Below are 19,572 nucleotides of genomic sequence, written 5' to 3'. Positions count from 1 at the left end.
TTGTCACCTGATCGTAGAATTCTATCAAGCCTGTAAGGCAAGATTTACCCTCCCTGAACCCATGTTGGCGATTTGTCACGAAGTCCCTTCTCTCCAGATGTGTTACCAGGTTTTTTCTCACAATCTTCTCCGTCACCTTGCATGGTATACAAGTCAAGGACACTGGCCTGTAGTTCAGTGCCTCTTGCCTGTCGCCCTTTTTGTATATTGGGACCACATTCGCCGTCTTCCATATTTCTGGTAGGTCTCCCATCTCCAGTGACCTACTATACACTATGGAGAGTGGCAAGCAAAGTGCCTCTGCACACTCTTTCAGTATCCATGGTGAGATCCCGTCTGGAGTCTTCTTGTTCTCGATATCACAATTGTTCTAGTTCTCACTCTTGTTCTCTCTCTCTCTGTCTCTCTCTCTCGCTGGCTGTGTGTGTGTGTGTGTGTCCGCGTGCGTGCGTGTGCGTGCGTGTGTGTGCGCGCGTGCGTGTGTGTACTCACCTAATTGTGCTTGCGGGGGTTGAGCTCTAGCTCTTTGGTCCCGCCTCTCAACCATCAATCAACAGGTGTACAGGTTCCTGAGCCTATTGGGCTCTATCATATCTACATTTGAAACTGTGTATGGAGTCAGCCTTCACCACATCACTTCCTAATGCATTCCATCCGTTAACTACTCTGACACTAAAAAAGTTATTTCTAATATTTCTGTGGTTCATTTGGGCACTCAGTTTCCACTTGTGTCCCCTAGTGCGTGTGCCCCTTGTGTTAAACAGCCTGTCTTTATCTACTCTATCAATTTCCTTGCGAATCTTAAATGTGGTGATCATGTCCCCCTAACTCTTTTGTGTGTGTGTGTGTGTGTGTGTGTGTGTGTGTGTGTGAGTGCGCCATACCGGGGTGTACCGTCCATGATGGGGATATCCCAAGAGCTGTGGCCGCCGCCTTGGGTATCAGGATTACACCCGCGAGCCATGACGTGTTGGGGGGTATCATGGTCTCAAGGATTATCCTGACACACTTCAAGTGTTTACTGTGCTCAAGTGTTTGGTACTTAGCAAGCGGCGCTGAGTGTACTCACCACGATACCCTCTCTAATATATGCACTTAATGCCATGTTTACACATTAGTTATCCTAAGATGACGCCTTATGGGTTCACCGTTTGTTATTTTTCTTGATAACGGCGCGAGCGAGCGAGAAAGAGAGAGAGAGAGAGAGAGAGAGAGAGAGAGAGAGAGAGAGAGAGAGAGAGAGAGAGAGAGAGAGAGAGAGAGAGAGAGAGAGAGAGAGAGAGAGAGAGCGAGCGAGAGAGAGAGCGAGAGAGAGAGCGAGAGAGCGAGAGAGAGAGAGAGAGAGAGAGAGAGAGAGAGAGAGAGAGAGAGAGAGAGAGAGAGAGAGAGAGAGAGAGAGAGAGAGAGAGAGAGCGAGAGAGAGAGAAAGAGAGAGAGAGAGAGAGAGAGAGAGAGAGAGAGAGAGAGAGAGAGAGAGAGAGAGAGAGAGAGAGAGAGAGAGAGAGAGAGAGAGAGAGAGAGAGAGAGAGAGAGAGAGTGAGAACTAGAACAATTGTAATATCGAGAACAAGAAGAACAATAGTGATGTCAAGAATATGATTGAGAATAAGGAAAAAGTAAGAACCAGAACAATATTGAGAATAAGAGGAAGAACGAGGACGAGAGTGAGAACAAGAACACGTGTAAGAATGAGAACACAAGTACAAAAACAAGGATAAGAACGTGAACAAAAGAACAAGAGTAAGAAGGAGAACAAGAATAAAACAATAATAAGAAGAACAAGATGGAGAACAAAGCTAAGACAACAACAACCACGAGAGGAAGTGCTAGAAATAGAACACCAGCTTTAAAGATAATGTTTTATCTACCACAGACGTGGTCAGTCACAATGCTAACCAGCATATATATATATACTCTTCTGTCCTCCATCCCAAGAAGCTGATTAAGAACAGTCCTTGCTTCGACAAGAAGCAAGGTACAATGTCTTAAGCCAAATTGATGCTTTAGTCAGAGAGCGCTCCCTTTCCCAGATTATTTACACTGATGGATCCTTGCATCAGTCCCATGGTGCAGCTGGAAGTGCAGTTGTTGTGACAGGGAGAGATGGTTCCTTCTCCCATGAGTGTGGAGCGCGTCTAAGTAACTGGGTCTCCACTCTTCAAACAGAATTGGTTGCCATAATCCTTGCACTCGAGCGCGTATATGAATCCAAAGTTGACACGCTAATTGTAAGTGACTCCTTGTCATCCTTGACTGCCCTCAGCTCTCCAAGGCATAACTGTGACGTGCTTATCTCTGAAGCTAGACACAGATATAGTGAAATAGTCAATGATGGAGTCAGAGTCTGTCTCCTGTGGATTCCTTTCCATATTGGTCTCCGAATGCATGATAGAACTGATGAGATGGCCAAGACTTTTGCTCGTAAAGAGGGAATTGATTACCAACTTAGACTGCCTTTGAGCAGCCTGAGGGCAGCAATATTCCGGGAATATCAAAAAATCTCGTAGGCTTGAGGCAAAGTGAAATGCCCACCAGTTCCTCCATCTATCATCATTCTATTATGCAGGAAGTGCCGCACGTCTATGGGTCATCCAACAAGGTTAGCAGACTTCTAGATGTTACCACTGCTAGGCTTAGGCTCGGCTACAAGTACCTCTGGCAGTTTGTAACATCTGCTGATGTAGATTTGACTAAATGTAAACTCTGTCAGCAGAAGTATTCGCATATTTTGCGTCATTGTATAATGGGATGTGAAAAAATCGCGGAATTTAGAGATAACACCATCAATAGTGTCCAAGAAATGTGTAAGTACTTCATTCATAATGATGTGCTGCTCGAAATCTTAGCGAAGTATCCAAAATTTGCTTACTGTAGATAATGCCTGCACATGACTGTAAAGCTGCCGCCCAGTTGGGTGGGTGTGCAGCACATGACTGTAAAGCTGCCGCCCAGTTGGGTGGGTGTGGAGCACATGACTGTAAAGCTGCCGCCCAGTTGGTTGGTTTGTGGAGCACATGACTGTAAAGCTGCCGCCCAGTTGGGTGGGTGTGGAGCACATGACTCTAAAGCTGCCGCCCAGTTGGGTGGGTGTGGAGCACATGACTGTAAAGCTGCCGCCCAGTTGGGTGGGTGTGGAGCACATGACTGTAAAGCTGCCGCCCAGTTGGGTGGATGTGGAGCACATGACTGTAAAGCTGCCGCCCAGTTGGGTGGGTGTGGAGCACATGACTGTAAAGCTACCGCCCAGTTGGGTGGGTGTGGAGCACATGACTGTAAAGCTGCCGCCCAGTTGGGTGGGTGTGGAGCACATGACTGTAAAGCTGCCGCCCAGTTGGGTGGGTGTGGAGCACATGACTGTAAAGCTGCCGCCCAGTTGTGTGGGTGTGGAGTACATGACTGTAAAGCTGCCGCCCAGTTGGGTGGATGTGGAGCATATGACTGTAAAGCTGCCGCCCAGTTGGGTGGGTGTGGAGCACATGACTGTAAAGCTGCCGCCCAGTTGGGTGGGTGTGGAGCACATGACTGTAAAGCTGCCGCCCAGTTGGGTGGGTGTGGAGCACATGACTGTAAAGCTGGAGCCCAGTTGGGTGGGTGTGGAGCACATGACTGTAAAGCTGCCGCCCAGTTGGGTAGGTGTGGAGCACATGACTGTAAAGCTGCCGCCCAGTTGGGTGGGTTTGGAGCACATGACTGTAAAGCTGCCGCCTAGTTGGGTGGGTGTGGAGCACATGACTGTAAAGCTGCCGCCCAGTTGGGTGGGTGTGGAGCACATGACTGTAAAGCTGCCGCCCAGTTGGGTGGGTGTGGAGCACATGACTGTAAAGCTGCCGCTCAGTTGGGTGGGTGTGGAGCAAGACTAGTAACTGTGTGACTCACCATAGATGTAAAGTGCCTTGTATAGTGACTGTTGTGAGCCTCTTGTTGAATCACTTGTGATACAAAAGATTATTGATGTGTGTATTTGTGTGGGTGATTAAATATGTATGTGTATGTATATATGTATATGTATATGTATGTACATGTATGTATGAGTATGTGTACATGCATATATATAACATTAATTATTTTTTAACTAGCGTCAAAAGATTGTTATTTGCTTAGGTAAACGAACTAGAGGGTTCAGTTCCTGAACCGATTATGTGCCTCTGTAATCCTTTACACCACCGCCCACGGGATGGGTATGGGGTGCATAATAAAGAAAGAAATTGAATCCTCCGTGGACAGGGTGAGAGATGTGTTAAACATATAGTTCAGTGATTTACTGAACAATCAACCACAGAAGGTGATTGTAGTGCTATAAAAATGCTAATATAACTTACATACATATATACACAGATTTACGTCTGTCCTACATAAACAGTGTTCGAAGTGTCTTTTACATAGTGTCATATGGGACATTCTACAATATAATGTGTTCAAGGCGTTTACAGATAAGAGCAGTTCGAGAGAGAAAAAAGGTGACGGAGACCAAAAGCTGAAGGCAGTGTGTAACCATCCAAGCTGTTTTTTTTCCCCCCTACCACAGACGTGGTAGGGGGGAAAAACAAAAAAAAACAAAAAAGCAGACATTTACAATGCTAACCAGCATATATACATTGTCTTGTGTCCTCCATGGACAGGGTGAGAGATGTGTTAAACATATAGTTCAAGGGTTTATTGAACAATCAACCACAGAAGGTGATTCGGTGCTTTTAAAATGCTAAGCTAACCTACATACGTAAATACATAGATACACAGATTTACGTATGCCCTACATAAAGTGTACTTTATGTAGGGCATATGTACTTTATACACATACATATATACACACACACACACACACATATACGTACATATATATATACACACACACATGCATGCATTCACATAAATTTGTCTGTTACTCTGACAGGGTGAGATAGCTGATAGAGAAACTAGTGTGCAATTAAGCACTTAATCACTGAAGGTGATTAAGGTGCTTTTACAAGCTCAGGTTATATAGTTACATCACAAACATACATTATATAATTGATATATTACATGGTCAATTTTGGGTACCAGTCCAATATATCATCAAGAAAGCGTGACCAAGGCCGGGCTGCCGAAAAAACTCTTAAACCCAGTCACAGGTACATGCAGGTGTGAGCTGGAACGAGGCTAACATGACCGTTCTCATGACATGAGCCTTGAACCATGTGCCACGATAGCTGACTGTACCGTCCTGACCCTCAGTGTTAATGTTCGACAGAAGCCAACATTTGCGACGCGGGGTCGAGGCGGCGTCAATGGTGAGGACGTCTGAGGGTCCACGACGGATGTCCTCCCCCAGGCTTATCTCCGGTGCCTCCACCCCCAAGGTCGCCCCCACTGTCGGGGACGACCTTGTGTAACTGAGGTTGGTCACAGCTGCTATCACCTGTGGTACAGTGTTCAGAAGCCCTGCTGTATCCACACGAAACACCTCCCCCCCCTCACATACCCACACGAAACACCTCCCCCCCCTCACATACCCACACGAAACACCTCACTCCCCTCACATACCCACACGAAACACCTCCCCCCCCTCACATACCCACACGAAACACCTCCCCCCCTCACATACCCACACGAAACACCTCCCCCCCCTCACATACCCACACGAAACACCTCCCCCCCTCACATACCCACACGAAACACCTCCCCCCCTCACATACCCACACGAAACACCTCCCCCCCTCACATACCCACACGAAACACCTCCCCCCCTCACATACCCACACGAAACACCCCCCCCCCTCACATACCCACACGAAACACCTCCCCCCTCACATACCCACACGAAACACCTCCCCCCCTCACATACCCACACGAAACACCTCCCTCCCTCACACACCCACACGAAACACCTCCCTTCTCACATACCCACACGAAACACCTCCCCCCCTCACATACTCACACGAAACACCTCCCCCCCTCACATACCCACACAAAACACCTCGCCCCCTCACATACCCACACGAAACACCTCCCCCCCTCACATACCCACACGAAACACCTCCCCCCCCTCACATACCCACACGAAACACCTCCCCCCCTCACATACCCACACGAAACACCTCCCCCCTCACATACCCACACGAAACACCTCGCCCCCTCACATACCCACACGAAACACCTCCCCCCCTCACATACCCACACGAAACACCTCCCCCCCTCACATACACGAAACACCTCCCCCCTCACATACCCACACGAAACACCTCGCCCCCTCACATACCCACACGAAACACCTCCCCCCCTCACATACACGAAACACCTCCCCCCCTCACATACCCACACGAAACACCTCCCCCCCCCTCACATACCCACACGAAACACCTCCCCCCCCTCACATACCCACACGAAACACCTCCCCCCCCCTCACATACCCACACGAAACACCTCCCCCCTCACATACCCAAACGAAACACCTCCCCCCTCACATACCAACACGAAACACCTCCCTCCTCACATACCCACACGAAACACCTCCCCCCTCACATACCCAAACGAAACACCTCCCCCCTCACATACTCACACGAAACACCTCCCTCCTCACATACCCACACGAAACACCTCCCCCCCTCACTGATACACAACACTGACCTATTACCCCCCTTCCACACCCCCTAGCCTCCCCAACAAAGGGGGGATCATGTAAACAGGACGCTGAGGGGGGGACTTAATTAAAAGTGAGCCTTGGGGGGGGGGGGGGGGGGGGGAAGCTATCGAGGGTGACCTTTTCTGGTATTCCCAGAGCGCTGCCACCACCACCACCACCTATTTTTTTCCACACACACACACACACACACACACACACACACACACACACACACACACACACACACAAGCTCCTGGAAATATCGAATTACCTAAGTATTGGGCACAGGTTGAGGGCTACAGTGGTGTCCCAGGTTACATAAAGGTTCAGGGAAGAGTAAAAGCAAATAAAATACAATAAACAAGTAAAAGTGAGGGAAAATAGCTGAGTGGAAAAGTTTGTTTTGGTCTAGAACAAAAACAAAGATGGCCGCCGCCACCACCCCCACTGAGAATGTAGACACACCAACAGATGATGGTTTCAAAGGATTCTCACCACAAGATATAAGGAAAGGAGGTGTTCTTGGCAGGTTAGAGATAATTGAGGACATGCAAAAGAAGTATGAAGAAAAAGTGCTTAACTTGGAAGAGGACAATGGAGCTCTTTGGAGTGAGCTTTGCACTCTAAAAGGGAGTATGCTTCAACAAGGTAAGATTATTACTGCATTAACAGACAAGGTAACAAATCAGGAGGAGCAAATCAAGGAACTAGTGAAAGAAAATGAGGTGTGGAAAGTGAAGTGTGGTGACTTTAAAGAAATAAACAAGAAAATAGACTCATATGGTGAACAACTTCAAGCAAGCCTAAGGGCTAACATAGAGTTAGGTAAGGATCTCCAACTGGAAACTTCACTGACAACTCACATAGAGGAGGTGAATAAAGAACTAGAAAAGTATAAAGAAGAAATAAAAGCGACATATGCTGAAGTTGTAAAAGAGAAAGAGACTATCAAAGAAGTGTGTTCGGAAGTCAAAACCAGAAATGACCAACAAGAAGCAGAAATTAGGCAAGAAATTAGGAAAGAACTGGTTACCAACAGTAAACTGGTACAAAACACTGCAGATAGAACTAAGTCCATAATCATTTTTGGATGTTTAGAGAAGGAAATTTCATCTAGGGTGGACCGAGCGGCAGAAGAGATGAAAATCATAGAGAAAATAGTAGGTTTAGGAGAAGGCTCAAAGGAAAATGTCAGTGATTTTAGAAGAATAGGAAAATATGAGAAAGAAAAGAACCGCCCCTTAAGGGTGACGTTTAATGGAGTGAAAAACATGATGGAAGTGCTAAGAAATGCCAGGAAACTGCAGAGTGATGAGGTTGGCAAATCTTGGTCAATAAGACAAGACCTCTCCAAGGAAGACAGAGAAAAGCTGAAAATGAACCTAATTGAGGCAAAACGTCTAAATGGGGATAGAAATGAAGAAGACAGAAATTCTTTTTTTTACAAAGTGACAGGGACTGGAAAGCTTGTGAAATGGTACATAAAAACAAAGCAACAAGATCAGTAGTGGAAGGGGGAGTAAAGAGCAAAGGAAAAGGGAACATGTTCCTGAAAATTGTATATACCAACATAGATGGAGTGAGGTCAAAAACTTTGGAGTTGCAAGATATAATCCAGCTTAGGGTCCCAGATATTGTTGCATTATCAGAGACGAAACTTGAAGGAAATATAATAAATGAAGTCATATTCCCAAGAGGCTACTCAGTTTGGAGACGTGACAGGAAAACTAGTTAGGGAGGAGGAGTGGCTGTACTGGTGAAAAAACACCTGAAGGTAAAAGAGTTAATATTTGAAAACCCTCGAGATATTGACATAATGGCATTGCAGGTCTGGAATCAGGATGATAAGCTGATAATTGTAAATACCTACAGCCCACCAGCAAGCAACACATGGACAAAGGAAGAACTGGATGACAAACGAGAGGGCCTCATAATGGTCATGAGAGATATTATTGCACGAGCAGATAAAGATAAATCATGACTGTTGATACTGGGGGACTTCAACTTTAGAGCAATAGACTGGGAGGCCTATGAAGCAAGAACGGAGGACTTTTGGACATGCAGATTTGTGAACCTCATTCTGGAGACATTCTTGTATCAACACATAAAGCAAGCCACAAGAATGAGGGAAGGAGATATACCGTCAGTACTGGATCTAGTATTCACCAGGAAAGAAGAAGAGATTTTTGACATCCAGTACCTTCCTCCCTTGGGAAAGAGTGATCACGTCCTGTTAGACATTAAATATGCTTTAAGATATCATCTAGAAGAAAATGGGGACATTGAAACAGTTGATAAACTCGATTTAAAGAGAGGCAACTATGGGGAACTTCGAAATTTTTTTAATGAGTGTAATTGGACAGAAATGTTGCTAGGCAGGGAAGTAAATGAAATGTATGCCAAATTTTTAAAACTATACGAGGAAGGCACACAAACATTCATACCAAAACAGAGATGCAGGGCCAGAAAACAGGATTGGTTCGACAGAAATTGTGAGAGGGCAAGAGACCAAAAGACACAAAAATGGAATCAGTATAGGAAGAGGCCAAACCCCCAAACATACCAGCGATACAAAGATGCGAGAAACAACTATACAGCAGTAAGGAAAGAGGCAGAAAGAAATTTTGAAAAAGGGATAGCAGATAAATGTAAAACAGAACCGGGCCTATTCTACAAATTCATAAACAACAAATTGCAGGTAAAGGATAATATCCAGAGGTTGAAAATGGGAAACAGATTCACGGAAAATGAAAAGGAAATGTGTGAAACATTAAATGAAAAGTTCCAAAGTGTGTTTGTACAAAATGAAATCTTCAGAGAACCAGACACAATAAAAATTCCAGAGAACAACATAGAGCGGATAGAGGTGTCTAGAGATGAAGTGGAAAATATGCTAAAGGAGCTCGGGAAGAACAAAGCAGCTGGCCCAGATGGCGTTTCACCATGGGTTCTGAGAGAATGTGCATCTGAACTCAGCATTCCACTTCACCTGATCTTTCAGGCATCCCTGTGTACAGGAATCGTAGCAGACGGGTGGAAACAGGCTAACATAGTTCCAATCTACAAAAGTGGCAGCAGGGAAGACCCCCTCAATTATAGACCTGTATCATTGACAAGTGTAATAGTGAAAGTATTGGAAAAGCTAATCAAAACTAAATGGGTAGAACACCTGGAGAGAAATGATATAATATCAGACAGACAGTATGGTTTTCGATCTGGAAGATCCTGTGTATCGAATTTACTCAGTTTCTATGATCGAGCCACAGAGATATTACAGGAAAGAGATGGTTGGGTTGACTGCATCTATCTGGACCTAAAAAAGGCTTTTGACAGAGTTCCACATAAGAGGTTGTTCTGGAAACTGGAAAATATTGGAGGGGTGACAGGTAAGCTTCTATCATGGATGAAAAATTTTCTGACTGATAGAAAAATGAGGGCAGTGATCAGAGGCAATGTATTGGAATGGAGAAATGTCACAAGTGGAGTACCACAGGGTTCAGTTCTTGCACCAGTGATGTTTATTGTGTTCATAAATGATCTACCAGTTGGTATACAGAATTATATGAACATGTTTGCTGATGATGCTAAGATAATAGGAAGGATAAGAAATTTAGATGATTGTCATGCCCTTCAAGAAGACCTGGACAAAATAAGTATATGGAGCACCACCTGGCAAATGGAATTTAATGTTAATAAATGTCATGTTATGGAATGTGGAATAGGAGAACATAGATCCCATACAACCTATATATTATGTGAGAAATCTTTAAAGAATTCTGATAAAGAAAGAGATCTAGGGGTGGTTCTAGATAGAAAACTATCACCTGAGGACCACATAAAGAATATTGTGCAAGGAGCCTATGCGATGCTTTCTAACTTCAGAATTGCATTTAAATACATGGATGGCGATATACTAAAGAAATTGTTCATGACTTTTGTTAGGCCAAAGCTAGAATATGCAGTTGTTGTGTGGTGCCCATATCTTAAGAAGCACATCAACAAACTGGAAAAGGTGCAAAGACATGCTGCGAAGTGGCTCCCAGAACTGAAGGGCAAGAGCTATGAGGAGAGGTTGGAAGCATTAAATATGCCAAAACTAGAAGACAGAAGAAAAAGAGGTGATATGATCACTACATACAAAATAGTAACAGGAATTGATAAAATCGACAGGGAAGATTTCCTGAGACCTGGCACTTCAAGAACAAGAGGTCATAGATTTAAACTAGCTAAACACAGGTGCCGAAGAAATATAAGAAAATTCACCTTCGCAAATAGAGTGGTAGACGGTTGGAACAAGTTAAGTGAGAAGGTTGTGGAGGCCAAGACCGTCAGTAGTTTCAAAGCGTTATATTACAAAGAGTGCTGGGAAGACGGGACACCACGAGCGTAGCTCTCATCCTGTAACTACACTTAGGTAATTACAATTAGGTAATTACACACACACAGATGGGAAGCAGCCCGTAACTGCTTAACTCTCAGGTACCTATTTACTGCTAGGTAACAGGGGCATCAGGATGAAAGAAACTCTGCCCATTTGTCTCTGCCGGCGCCTGGAATCGAACCCGGGCCACAGGATTATGAGTCTCGCGCGCTGTCTACGCAGCTACCAGACCACACACACTGAGTGTGTGTGTGTGTGTACTCACCTAGTTGTACTCACCTAGTTGTGTTTGCGGGGGTTGAGCTCTGGCTCTTTGGTCCCGCCTCTCAACCGTCAATCAACAGGTGTACAGATTTCTGAGCCTATCGGGCTCTGTCATATCTACACTTGAAACTGTGTGTGTGTGTGTGTGTGTGTGTGTGTGTGCGCGCGCGTGCGCGCGCGTGTGTATTAAATACACAGTTCACAATATAACAAATGCAGGACAAGCACGTGTGTATTCCTGAAATTCTTCACGATAACTTGTACCTTAATTGCATTCTATGTCTTGGTTGCAAATTCCTTCTTGTCACCCTAACCCCCCCCCCTCCGTACTCCTCCCCCCCTCCGTACTCCCCCCTTCCCCTCACCGACCACCGGCACCAACCCCACACTCCGCCAACCCCATCACATCTGTAGTGAAAACCAGATATTTGACTAAATAGAGCGGTAACTACCTCATTCTTGTTCCATCCACCTGTCATCTCTCCTATGTTATCATCATCCACCTGTCATCCCTCCTATGTTATCATCATCCACCTGTCATCTCTCCTATGTTATCATCATCCACCTGTCATCCCTCCTATGTTATCATCATCCACCTGTCATCCCTCCTATGTTATCATCATCCACCTGTCATCCCTCCTATGTTATCATCATCCACCTGTCATCCCTCCTATGTTATCATCATCCACCTGTCATCTCTCCTATGTTATCATCATCCACCTGTCATCCCTCCTATGTTATCATCATCCACCTGTCATCTCTCCTATGTTATCATCATCCACCTGTCATCCCTCCTATGTTATCATCATCCACCTGTCATCTCTCCTATGTTATCATCATCCACCTGTCACTTCTCCAGTGTTAATATAATCAGTCATCAACTTCTGCAAGTCACATTGCATTGCTTTGACATGACAAGTGTTGACATGACAAGCGTTGACATGACAAGCGTTGACATGACAAGTGTTGACATGACAAGCATTGACATGACAAGTGTTGACATGACAAGTGTTGACATGACAAGTGTTGACATGACAAGTGTTGACATGACAAGTGTTGACATGACAAGTGTTGACATGGCAAGTGTTGACATGGCAAGTGTTGACATGGCAAGTGTTGACATGACAAGTGTTGACATGACAAGTGTTGACATGACAAGTGTTGACATGACAAGTGTTGACATGGCAAGTGTTGACATGGCAAGTGTTGACATGGCAAGTGTTGACATGACAAGTGTTGACATGACAAGTGTTGACATGACAAGCGTTGACATGACAAGCGTTGACATGACAAGTGTTGACATGACAAGCGTTGACATGACAAGTGTTGACATGACAAGTGTTGACATGACAAGTGTGGGAAGTGGTCTTCACTGGTTACTGGCAAGTGGTTCCAGACGAGACGGTCCTAGTTCACTGTTACTGTGCCCTCAACTGTTCCCCCGTCCTCATGGCTACACAGGAACTGGGCCTCCATGGTTGTGACAGCCCCGGAACTGCCAGTCACAGTCATCTGCTTCACACTCACCCTCCCACTGAGCGTGACTGTCAGCCTGTCATCATAGTCACCCTGATCACTCTTGGCTAACACTGTGCAGCCACACACCATGGTGCAGCCACACACCATGGTGCAACCACACACCATGGTGCAGCCACACACCATGGTGCAGCCACACACCATGGTGCAGCCACACACCATGGTGCAACCACACACCATGGTGCAGCCACACACCATGGTGCAGCCACACACCATGGTGTAGCCACACACCATGGTGTAGCCACACACCATGGTGCAGCCACACACCATGGTGCAACCACACACCATGGTGCAGCCACACACCATGGTGCAGCCACACACCATGGTGTAGCCACACACCATGGTGTAGCCACACACCATGGTGTAGCCACACACCATGGTGAAGCCACACACCATGGTGCAACCACACACCATGGTGCAACCACACACCATGGTGCAACCACACACCATGGTGTAGCCACACACCATGGTGAAGCCACACACCATGGTGTAGCCACACACCATGGTGCAGCCACACACCATGGTGCAGCCACACACCATGGTGCAGCCACACACCATGGTGCAGCCACACACCATGGTGTAGCCACACACCATGGTGCAGCCACACACCATGGTGCAACCACACACCATGGTGCAGCCACACACCATGGTGCAGCCACACACCATGGTGCAACCACACACCATGGTGCAGCCACACACCATGGTGCAGCCACACACCATGGTGCAGCCACACACCATGGTGTAGCCACACACCATGGTGTAGCCACACACCATGGTGAAGCCACACACCATGGTGCAACCACACACCATGGTGTAGCCACACACCATGGTGTGTGGCTACACCATGGTGTAGCCACACACCATGGTGCAACCACACACCATGGTGTAGCCACACACCATGGTGAAGCCACACACCATGGTGCAACCACACACCATGGTGTAGCCACACACCATGGTGCAACCACACACCATGGTGTAGCCACACACCATGGTGTAACCGAACAGTAACGAAACACCAGGATGAACCATCGAGCAGTAACGAAGCACCAGGATGAACCATCGAGCAGTAACGAAGCACCAGGATGAACCATCGAGCAGTAACGAAGCACAACACCAACTCAACAAGAGACAACAAGTGCAACACCCGCACGTAACAAACATGTGCTATCAACACACCATATAATCAGTCATACAACACAACCCCAACATGTGTAAACCTCTGCTACACACCCGCCTACACCAACACTCTCACCATTATTTATACTGTAACGTCACACTAGTGAAAAATTACGTTCGCTCTATGTACACAAGACATAGTGTATTATATATATATATATATATATATATATATATATATATATATATATATATATATATATATATATATATATATATATAATATATATATATTATATATATATTATATATATATATATATATATATATATATATATATATATATTATATATATATATATTCGCAGTTATCTTGCGTGACACATGGTCACCCAAGATAACTGCACTTAAGTTCATAGTTACAAAGCCACATTCAAGAACCAACACGTAATACTCACATAGCTACTTGTTAATAAGAAGTACATGGTCACATACCAGCCGTCACAAACACACGTGATCTCTACAACAGTCTGGGAAAGGCTGGTACACAAACGTTTACACAGGAACACAAACCACATGTATATACGTATAAAATAATCACTTGTGTTAAGCATAACACACCATAAAGGCAGAGAGCAACTGGCCTCTTCCCAAAATAAGCCAAGAGGTCATCTCCACTTACCAACGTGCGGGTGCCCCTGATAAAACTCGATGCGTCTCCTCATCTCTGCTTGGAACAGACCCGGGACTGTCTTGAAGACGAGCGCTTGCATCACCCTGTCAGCCCTGGGGGAGAGAGAGAAGTACATGCTGGTAGTACTTGTGTCACCAACCACACCTCACCAACCTCACAGTGTTGAAATTTGTAGTAAAGCAAACGACCTTACCTGTCATGGTGGCGGTGTTCTAGTCTGTATGTCTTTTGCCCTTCACTACGGTGCTCTGCCTTACACACCTCACCCTGCCCTTCCCTTACCCACCAAGCTCTACCTTACACTTACCTCACCCCACACAGGTCACCCTGCCTTCATCCACCTGCGTCTAAAGGCCTACCTTGCCCTTCCCACTCTAGTCAGAAAAGGGCGGGTCAACTTGTTCTCGAGCAGTTAGTCCCAGTGGCTAAATTATTCAAAGGCCAATTGCTGTCTCTTCTGGGAGGCGGTGGACGCTAACTGTCCAGGTGTGGAGGTGTCCTTCACTTCCACACCTGTGTATATATGATAACCTGCCGCCTGTGTGTATCTGTATGATAACATGCCGCCTGTGTGTGTCTGTATGATAACCTGCCGCCTGTGTGTATCTGTATGATAACCTGCCGCCTGTGTGTGTCTGTATGATAACCTGCCGCCTGTGTGTATCTGTATGATAACCTGCCGCCTGTGTGTATATGTATGATAACCTGCCGCCTGTGTGTGTGATAACCTGCCGCCTGTGTATGTGATAACCTGCCGCCTGTGTGTGTGATAACCTGCCGCCTGTGTATGTGATAACCTGCCGCCTGTGTGTGTGATAACCTGCCGCCTGTGTATGTGATAACCTGCCGCCTGTGTGTGTGATAACCTGCCGCCTGTGTATGTGATAACCTGCCGCCTGTGTATGTGATAACCTGCCGCCTGTGTGTGTGATAACCTGCCGCCTGTGTATGTGATAACCTGCCGCCAGTGTGTGTGATAACCTGCCGCCTGTGTGTGTGATAACCTGCCGCCTGTGTGTGTGATAACCTGCCGCCTGTGTGTGTGATAACCTGCCGCCTGTGTATGTGATAACCTGCCGCCTGTGTATGTGATAACCTGCCGCCTGTGTATGTGATAACCTGCCGCCTGTGTGTGTGTGATAACCTGCCGCCTGTGTATGTGATAACCTGCCGCCTGTGTATGTGATAACCTGCCGCCTGTGTGTGTGATAACCTGCCGCCTGTGTGTGATAACCTGCCGCCAGTGTGTGTGATAACCTGCCGCCAGTGTGTGTGATAACCTGCCGCCAGTGTGTGTGATAACCTGCCGCCAGTGTGTGTGATAACCTGCCGCCTGTGTGTGTGTGATAACCTGCCGCCTGTGTGTGTGTGATAACCTGCCACCTGTGTATGTGATAACCTGCCGCCTGTGTATGTGATAACCTGCCGCCAGTGTGTGTGATAACCTGCCGCCTGTGTGTGTGTGATAACCTGCCGCCAGTGTGTGTGATAACCTGCCGCCTATGTGATAACCTGCCGCCTGTGTGTGTGATAACCTGCCGCCAGTGTGTGTGATAACCTGCCGCCAGTGTGTGTGATAACCTGCCGCCAGTGTGTGTGATAACCTGCCGCCTGTGTGTGTGTGATAACCTGCCGCCAGTGTGTGTGATAACCTGCCGCCTGTGTATGTGATAACCTGCCGCCTGTGTATGTGATAACCTGCCGCCTGTGTGTGTGATAACCTGCCGCCTGTGTGTATGATAGCCTGCCGCCTGTGTGTGTACTCACCTAGTTGTGCTTGCGGGGTTGAGCTCTGGCTTTCTGGTCCCGCCTCACAACTGGTGTACAGGTTCCTGAGCCTACTGGGCTCTATCATATCTACACTTGAAACTGTGTTTAGAGTCAGCCTCCACCACATCACTGCCTAATGTATTACTCTGACACTGAAAAAGTTCTTTCTTAAGTCCCTGTGGCTCATTTGGGTACTCAGTTTCCACCTTGTTCGCTTACCACTCGTGATAAAAAGTTTATCCTTATCTACCCTATCAAATCCTCTAAGAATTTTGTAGGCAGTGATCATGTCTCCCCTAGCTCTTCTGTCTTCCAGCGACGTGAGGGGCAGTTCACGTAGTCTGTCCTCATAACTCATGCCTCTTAGTTCTTGGACAAGCCTAGTGGCATACCTCTGAACTTTTTCCAGCTTCGTCTTGTGCTTGACTAGATACGGGCTCCATGCTGGGGCCGCGTACTCCAGGATTGACCTTACATATGTGATATGTAAGAGTCTGAATGATTCCTTACACAGGTTTCTGAGAGCCGTTCTGATGTTAGGCAGCCTCGCATAGGCCGCTGATGTTATTCTTTTGATGTGGGCTTCGGGAGACAGGTTTGGCGTGATATCAACTCCCAGATCTTTCTCTTTGTCCGTTTCGTGAAGGACTTCATCTCCCATTCGGTATCCAGTGACTGGCCTCCTAGTTCCTCCTCCTAGTTTCACTACCATACATTTACTTGGGTTGAACTTTAGTAGCCATTTGTCGGACCATTCCTTCAGTTTGTCTAGGTCATATTGTAGCTTCATACTATCCTCCTCTGCCCTGATCCTCCTCATTATTTTTGCATCATCAGCAAACATCGAGAGGAACGAGTCAATTCCTTCTGGGCGATCATTTACGTATATCAGAAACAGTATAGGTCCAAGGACTGATCCCTGTGGGACTCCACTGGTGACTCCCCGCCAATCCGAGACCTCACCTCTCACTTTGACTCGCTGTGTCCTGTTGCTTAAGTACTCTCTTATCCAGTGGAGTACCTTCCCTTTCACTCCTGCCTGCATCTCCAGTTTGTGCACTAGTCTCTTATGTGGTACTGTGTCAAAAGCTTTCTGGCAGTCCAGAAATATGCAGTCTGCCCAGCCCTCTCTCTCTCTCTTGCCTGATTTTTGTTGCCTGGTCATAGAACTCAATTAATCCTGTTAGACATGATTTGCCATCTCTGAACCCATGTTGATGTTGTGTTATAAAGTTCCTTTGCTCCAGATGTTCCATTAGCTTTTTTCGCACAATCTTCTCCATCATCTGGCACGAAATGTAAGTTAGGTGTAGTGTAGTGAGTACCACTCCAATGTAGTGAGTACCACTCCACAGTTGTACCACTGTGGAGTGGTACTCATGCTGGAAGGTGTATAGTGGTACTCATGCTGGAAGCTGTATAGTGGTACTCATGATGGAAGCTGTATAGTGGTACTCATGCTGGAGGCCGTGGAGTGGTACTCATGATGGAAGCTGTATAGTGGTACTCATGCTGGAGGCCGTGGAGTGGTACTCTATACTCGTGTCCACCCATCACCACTATGCCAAGTCCAGCACAAAGTACACTTTGGTCCTGAACTTTCTCCAAGACAAAAATATAATGCTAGTGAAGCGGCCGACAGGTCTTGGTGTATATCTGGTGGTACTGTACACACCTGACCCTTGTGTGTGTGTATATCTGGTGGTACTGTACACACCTGACCCTTGTGTGTGTGTGTATCTGGTGGTACTGTACACACCTGACCCTTGTGTGTGTGTATATCTGGTGGTACTGTACACACCTGACCCTTGTGTGTGTGTGTGTATATCTGGTGGTACTGTACACACCTGACCCTTGTGTGTGTGTATATCTGGTGGTACTGTACACACCTGACCCTTGTGTGTGTGTATATCTGGTGGTACTGTACACACCTGACCCTTGTGTGTGTGTATCTGGTGGTACTGTACACACCTGACCCTTGTGTGGGTGTATATCTGGTGGTACTGTACACACCTGACCCTTGTGTGTGTGTATATCTGGTGGTACTGTACACACCTGACCCTTGTGTGGGTGTATATCTGGTGGTACTGTACACACCTGACCCTTGTGTGTGTGTATATCTGGTGGTACTGTACACACCTGACCCTTGTGTGGGTGTATATCTGGTGGTACTGTACACACCTGACCCTTGTGTGTGTGTGTATCTGGTTGTACTGTACACACCTGACCCTTGTGTGTGTGTATATCTGGTGGTACTGTACACACCTGACCCTTGTGTGTGTGTGTGTGTGTGTGTGTGTGTGTGTGTGTGTATCTGGTGGTACTGTACACACCTGACCCTTGTGTGTGTGTATATCTGGTGGTACTGTACACACCTGACCCTTGTGTGTGTGTGTGTGTGTTTGTGTGTGTGTGTATCTGGTGGTACTGTACACACCTGACTCTTGTGTGTGTGTGTGTGTGTGTGTGTGTATATCTGGTGGTACTGTACACACCTGACCCTTGTGTGTGTGTGTGTGTGTGTGTGTGTGTGTGTGTATCTGGTGGTACTGTACACACCTGACCCTTGTATGTGTGTGTGTGTGTATCTGGTGGTACTGTACACACCTGACCCTTGTGTGTGTGTGTGTGTGTGTGTGTGTATCTGGTGGTACTGTACACACCTGACTCTTGTGTGTGTGTGTGTGTGTGTGTGTGTGTGTGTGTGTGTGTGTGTGTGTGTGTGTGTGTGTGTGTGTGTGTGTGTGTGTGTGTGTGTGTGTGTGTATCTGGTGGTACTGAACACACCTGACCCTTGTGTGTGTGTATATCTGGTGGTACCGTACACTCCTGACCCTTGTGTGTGTGTGGGTGTGGGTGTGTGTGTGTGTGTGTGTGTGTGTGTGTGTGTGTGTGTGTATCTGGTGGTACTGTACACACCTGACCCTTGTGTGTGTGTGTATCTGGTGGTACTGTACACACCTGACCCTTGTGTGTGTGTATATCTGGTGGTACTGTACACACCTGACCCTTGTGTGTGTGTGTGTGTGTGTATATCTGGTGGTACTGTACACACCTGACCCTTGTATGTGTGTGTGTGTATCTGGTGGTACTGTACACATCTGACCCTTGTGTGTGTGTATCTGGTGGTACTGTACACACCTGACTCTTGTGTGTGTGTGTGTGTGTGTGTGTGTGTGTGTGTGTGTGTGTGTGTGTGTGTGTGTGTGTGTGT

At 46.6% G+C, this 19,572-nt stretch overlaps 1 protein-coding gene across 1 annotated transcript in view; it reads right to left on the bottom strand.

The window, feature by feature from the left end:
- Positions 1-19,572, bottom strand: part of LOC123755700 (protein suppressor 2 of zeste) — a gene marked incomplete at its 5' end in the record, with an annotated part of 148,810 nt that overhangs the window by 113,857 nt on the left and 15,381 nt on the right. Inside the window, 1 exon segment of the mRNA XM_069299987.1 lies at positions 14,577-14,680. Within this exon segment, the coding sequence (XP_069156088.1) occupies positions 14,577-14,680 (104 nt within the window).

Source organism: Procambarus clarkii, chromosome 43 (genome assembly GCF_040958095.1).
Source record: "Procambarus clarkii isolate CNS0578487 chromosome 43, FALCON_Pclarkii_2.0, whole genome shotgun sequence".
Lineage (NCBI taxonomy): Eukaryota > Metazoa > Arthropoda > Malacostraca > Decapoda > Cambaridae > Procambarus > Procambarus clarkii.
This window is presented reverse-complemented; position numbering and strand designations above follow the sequence as displayed.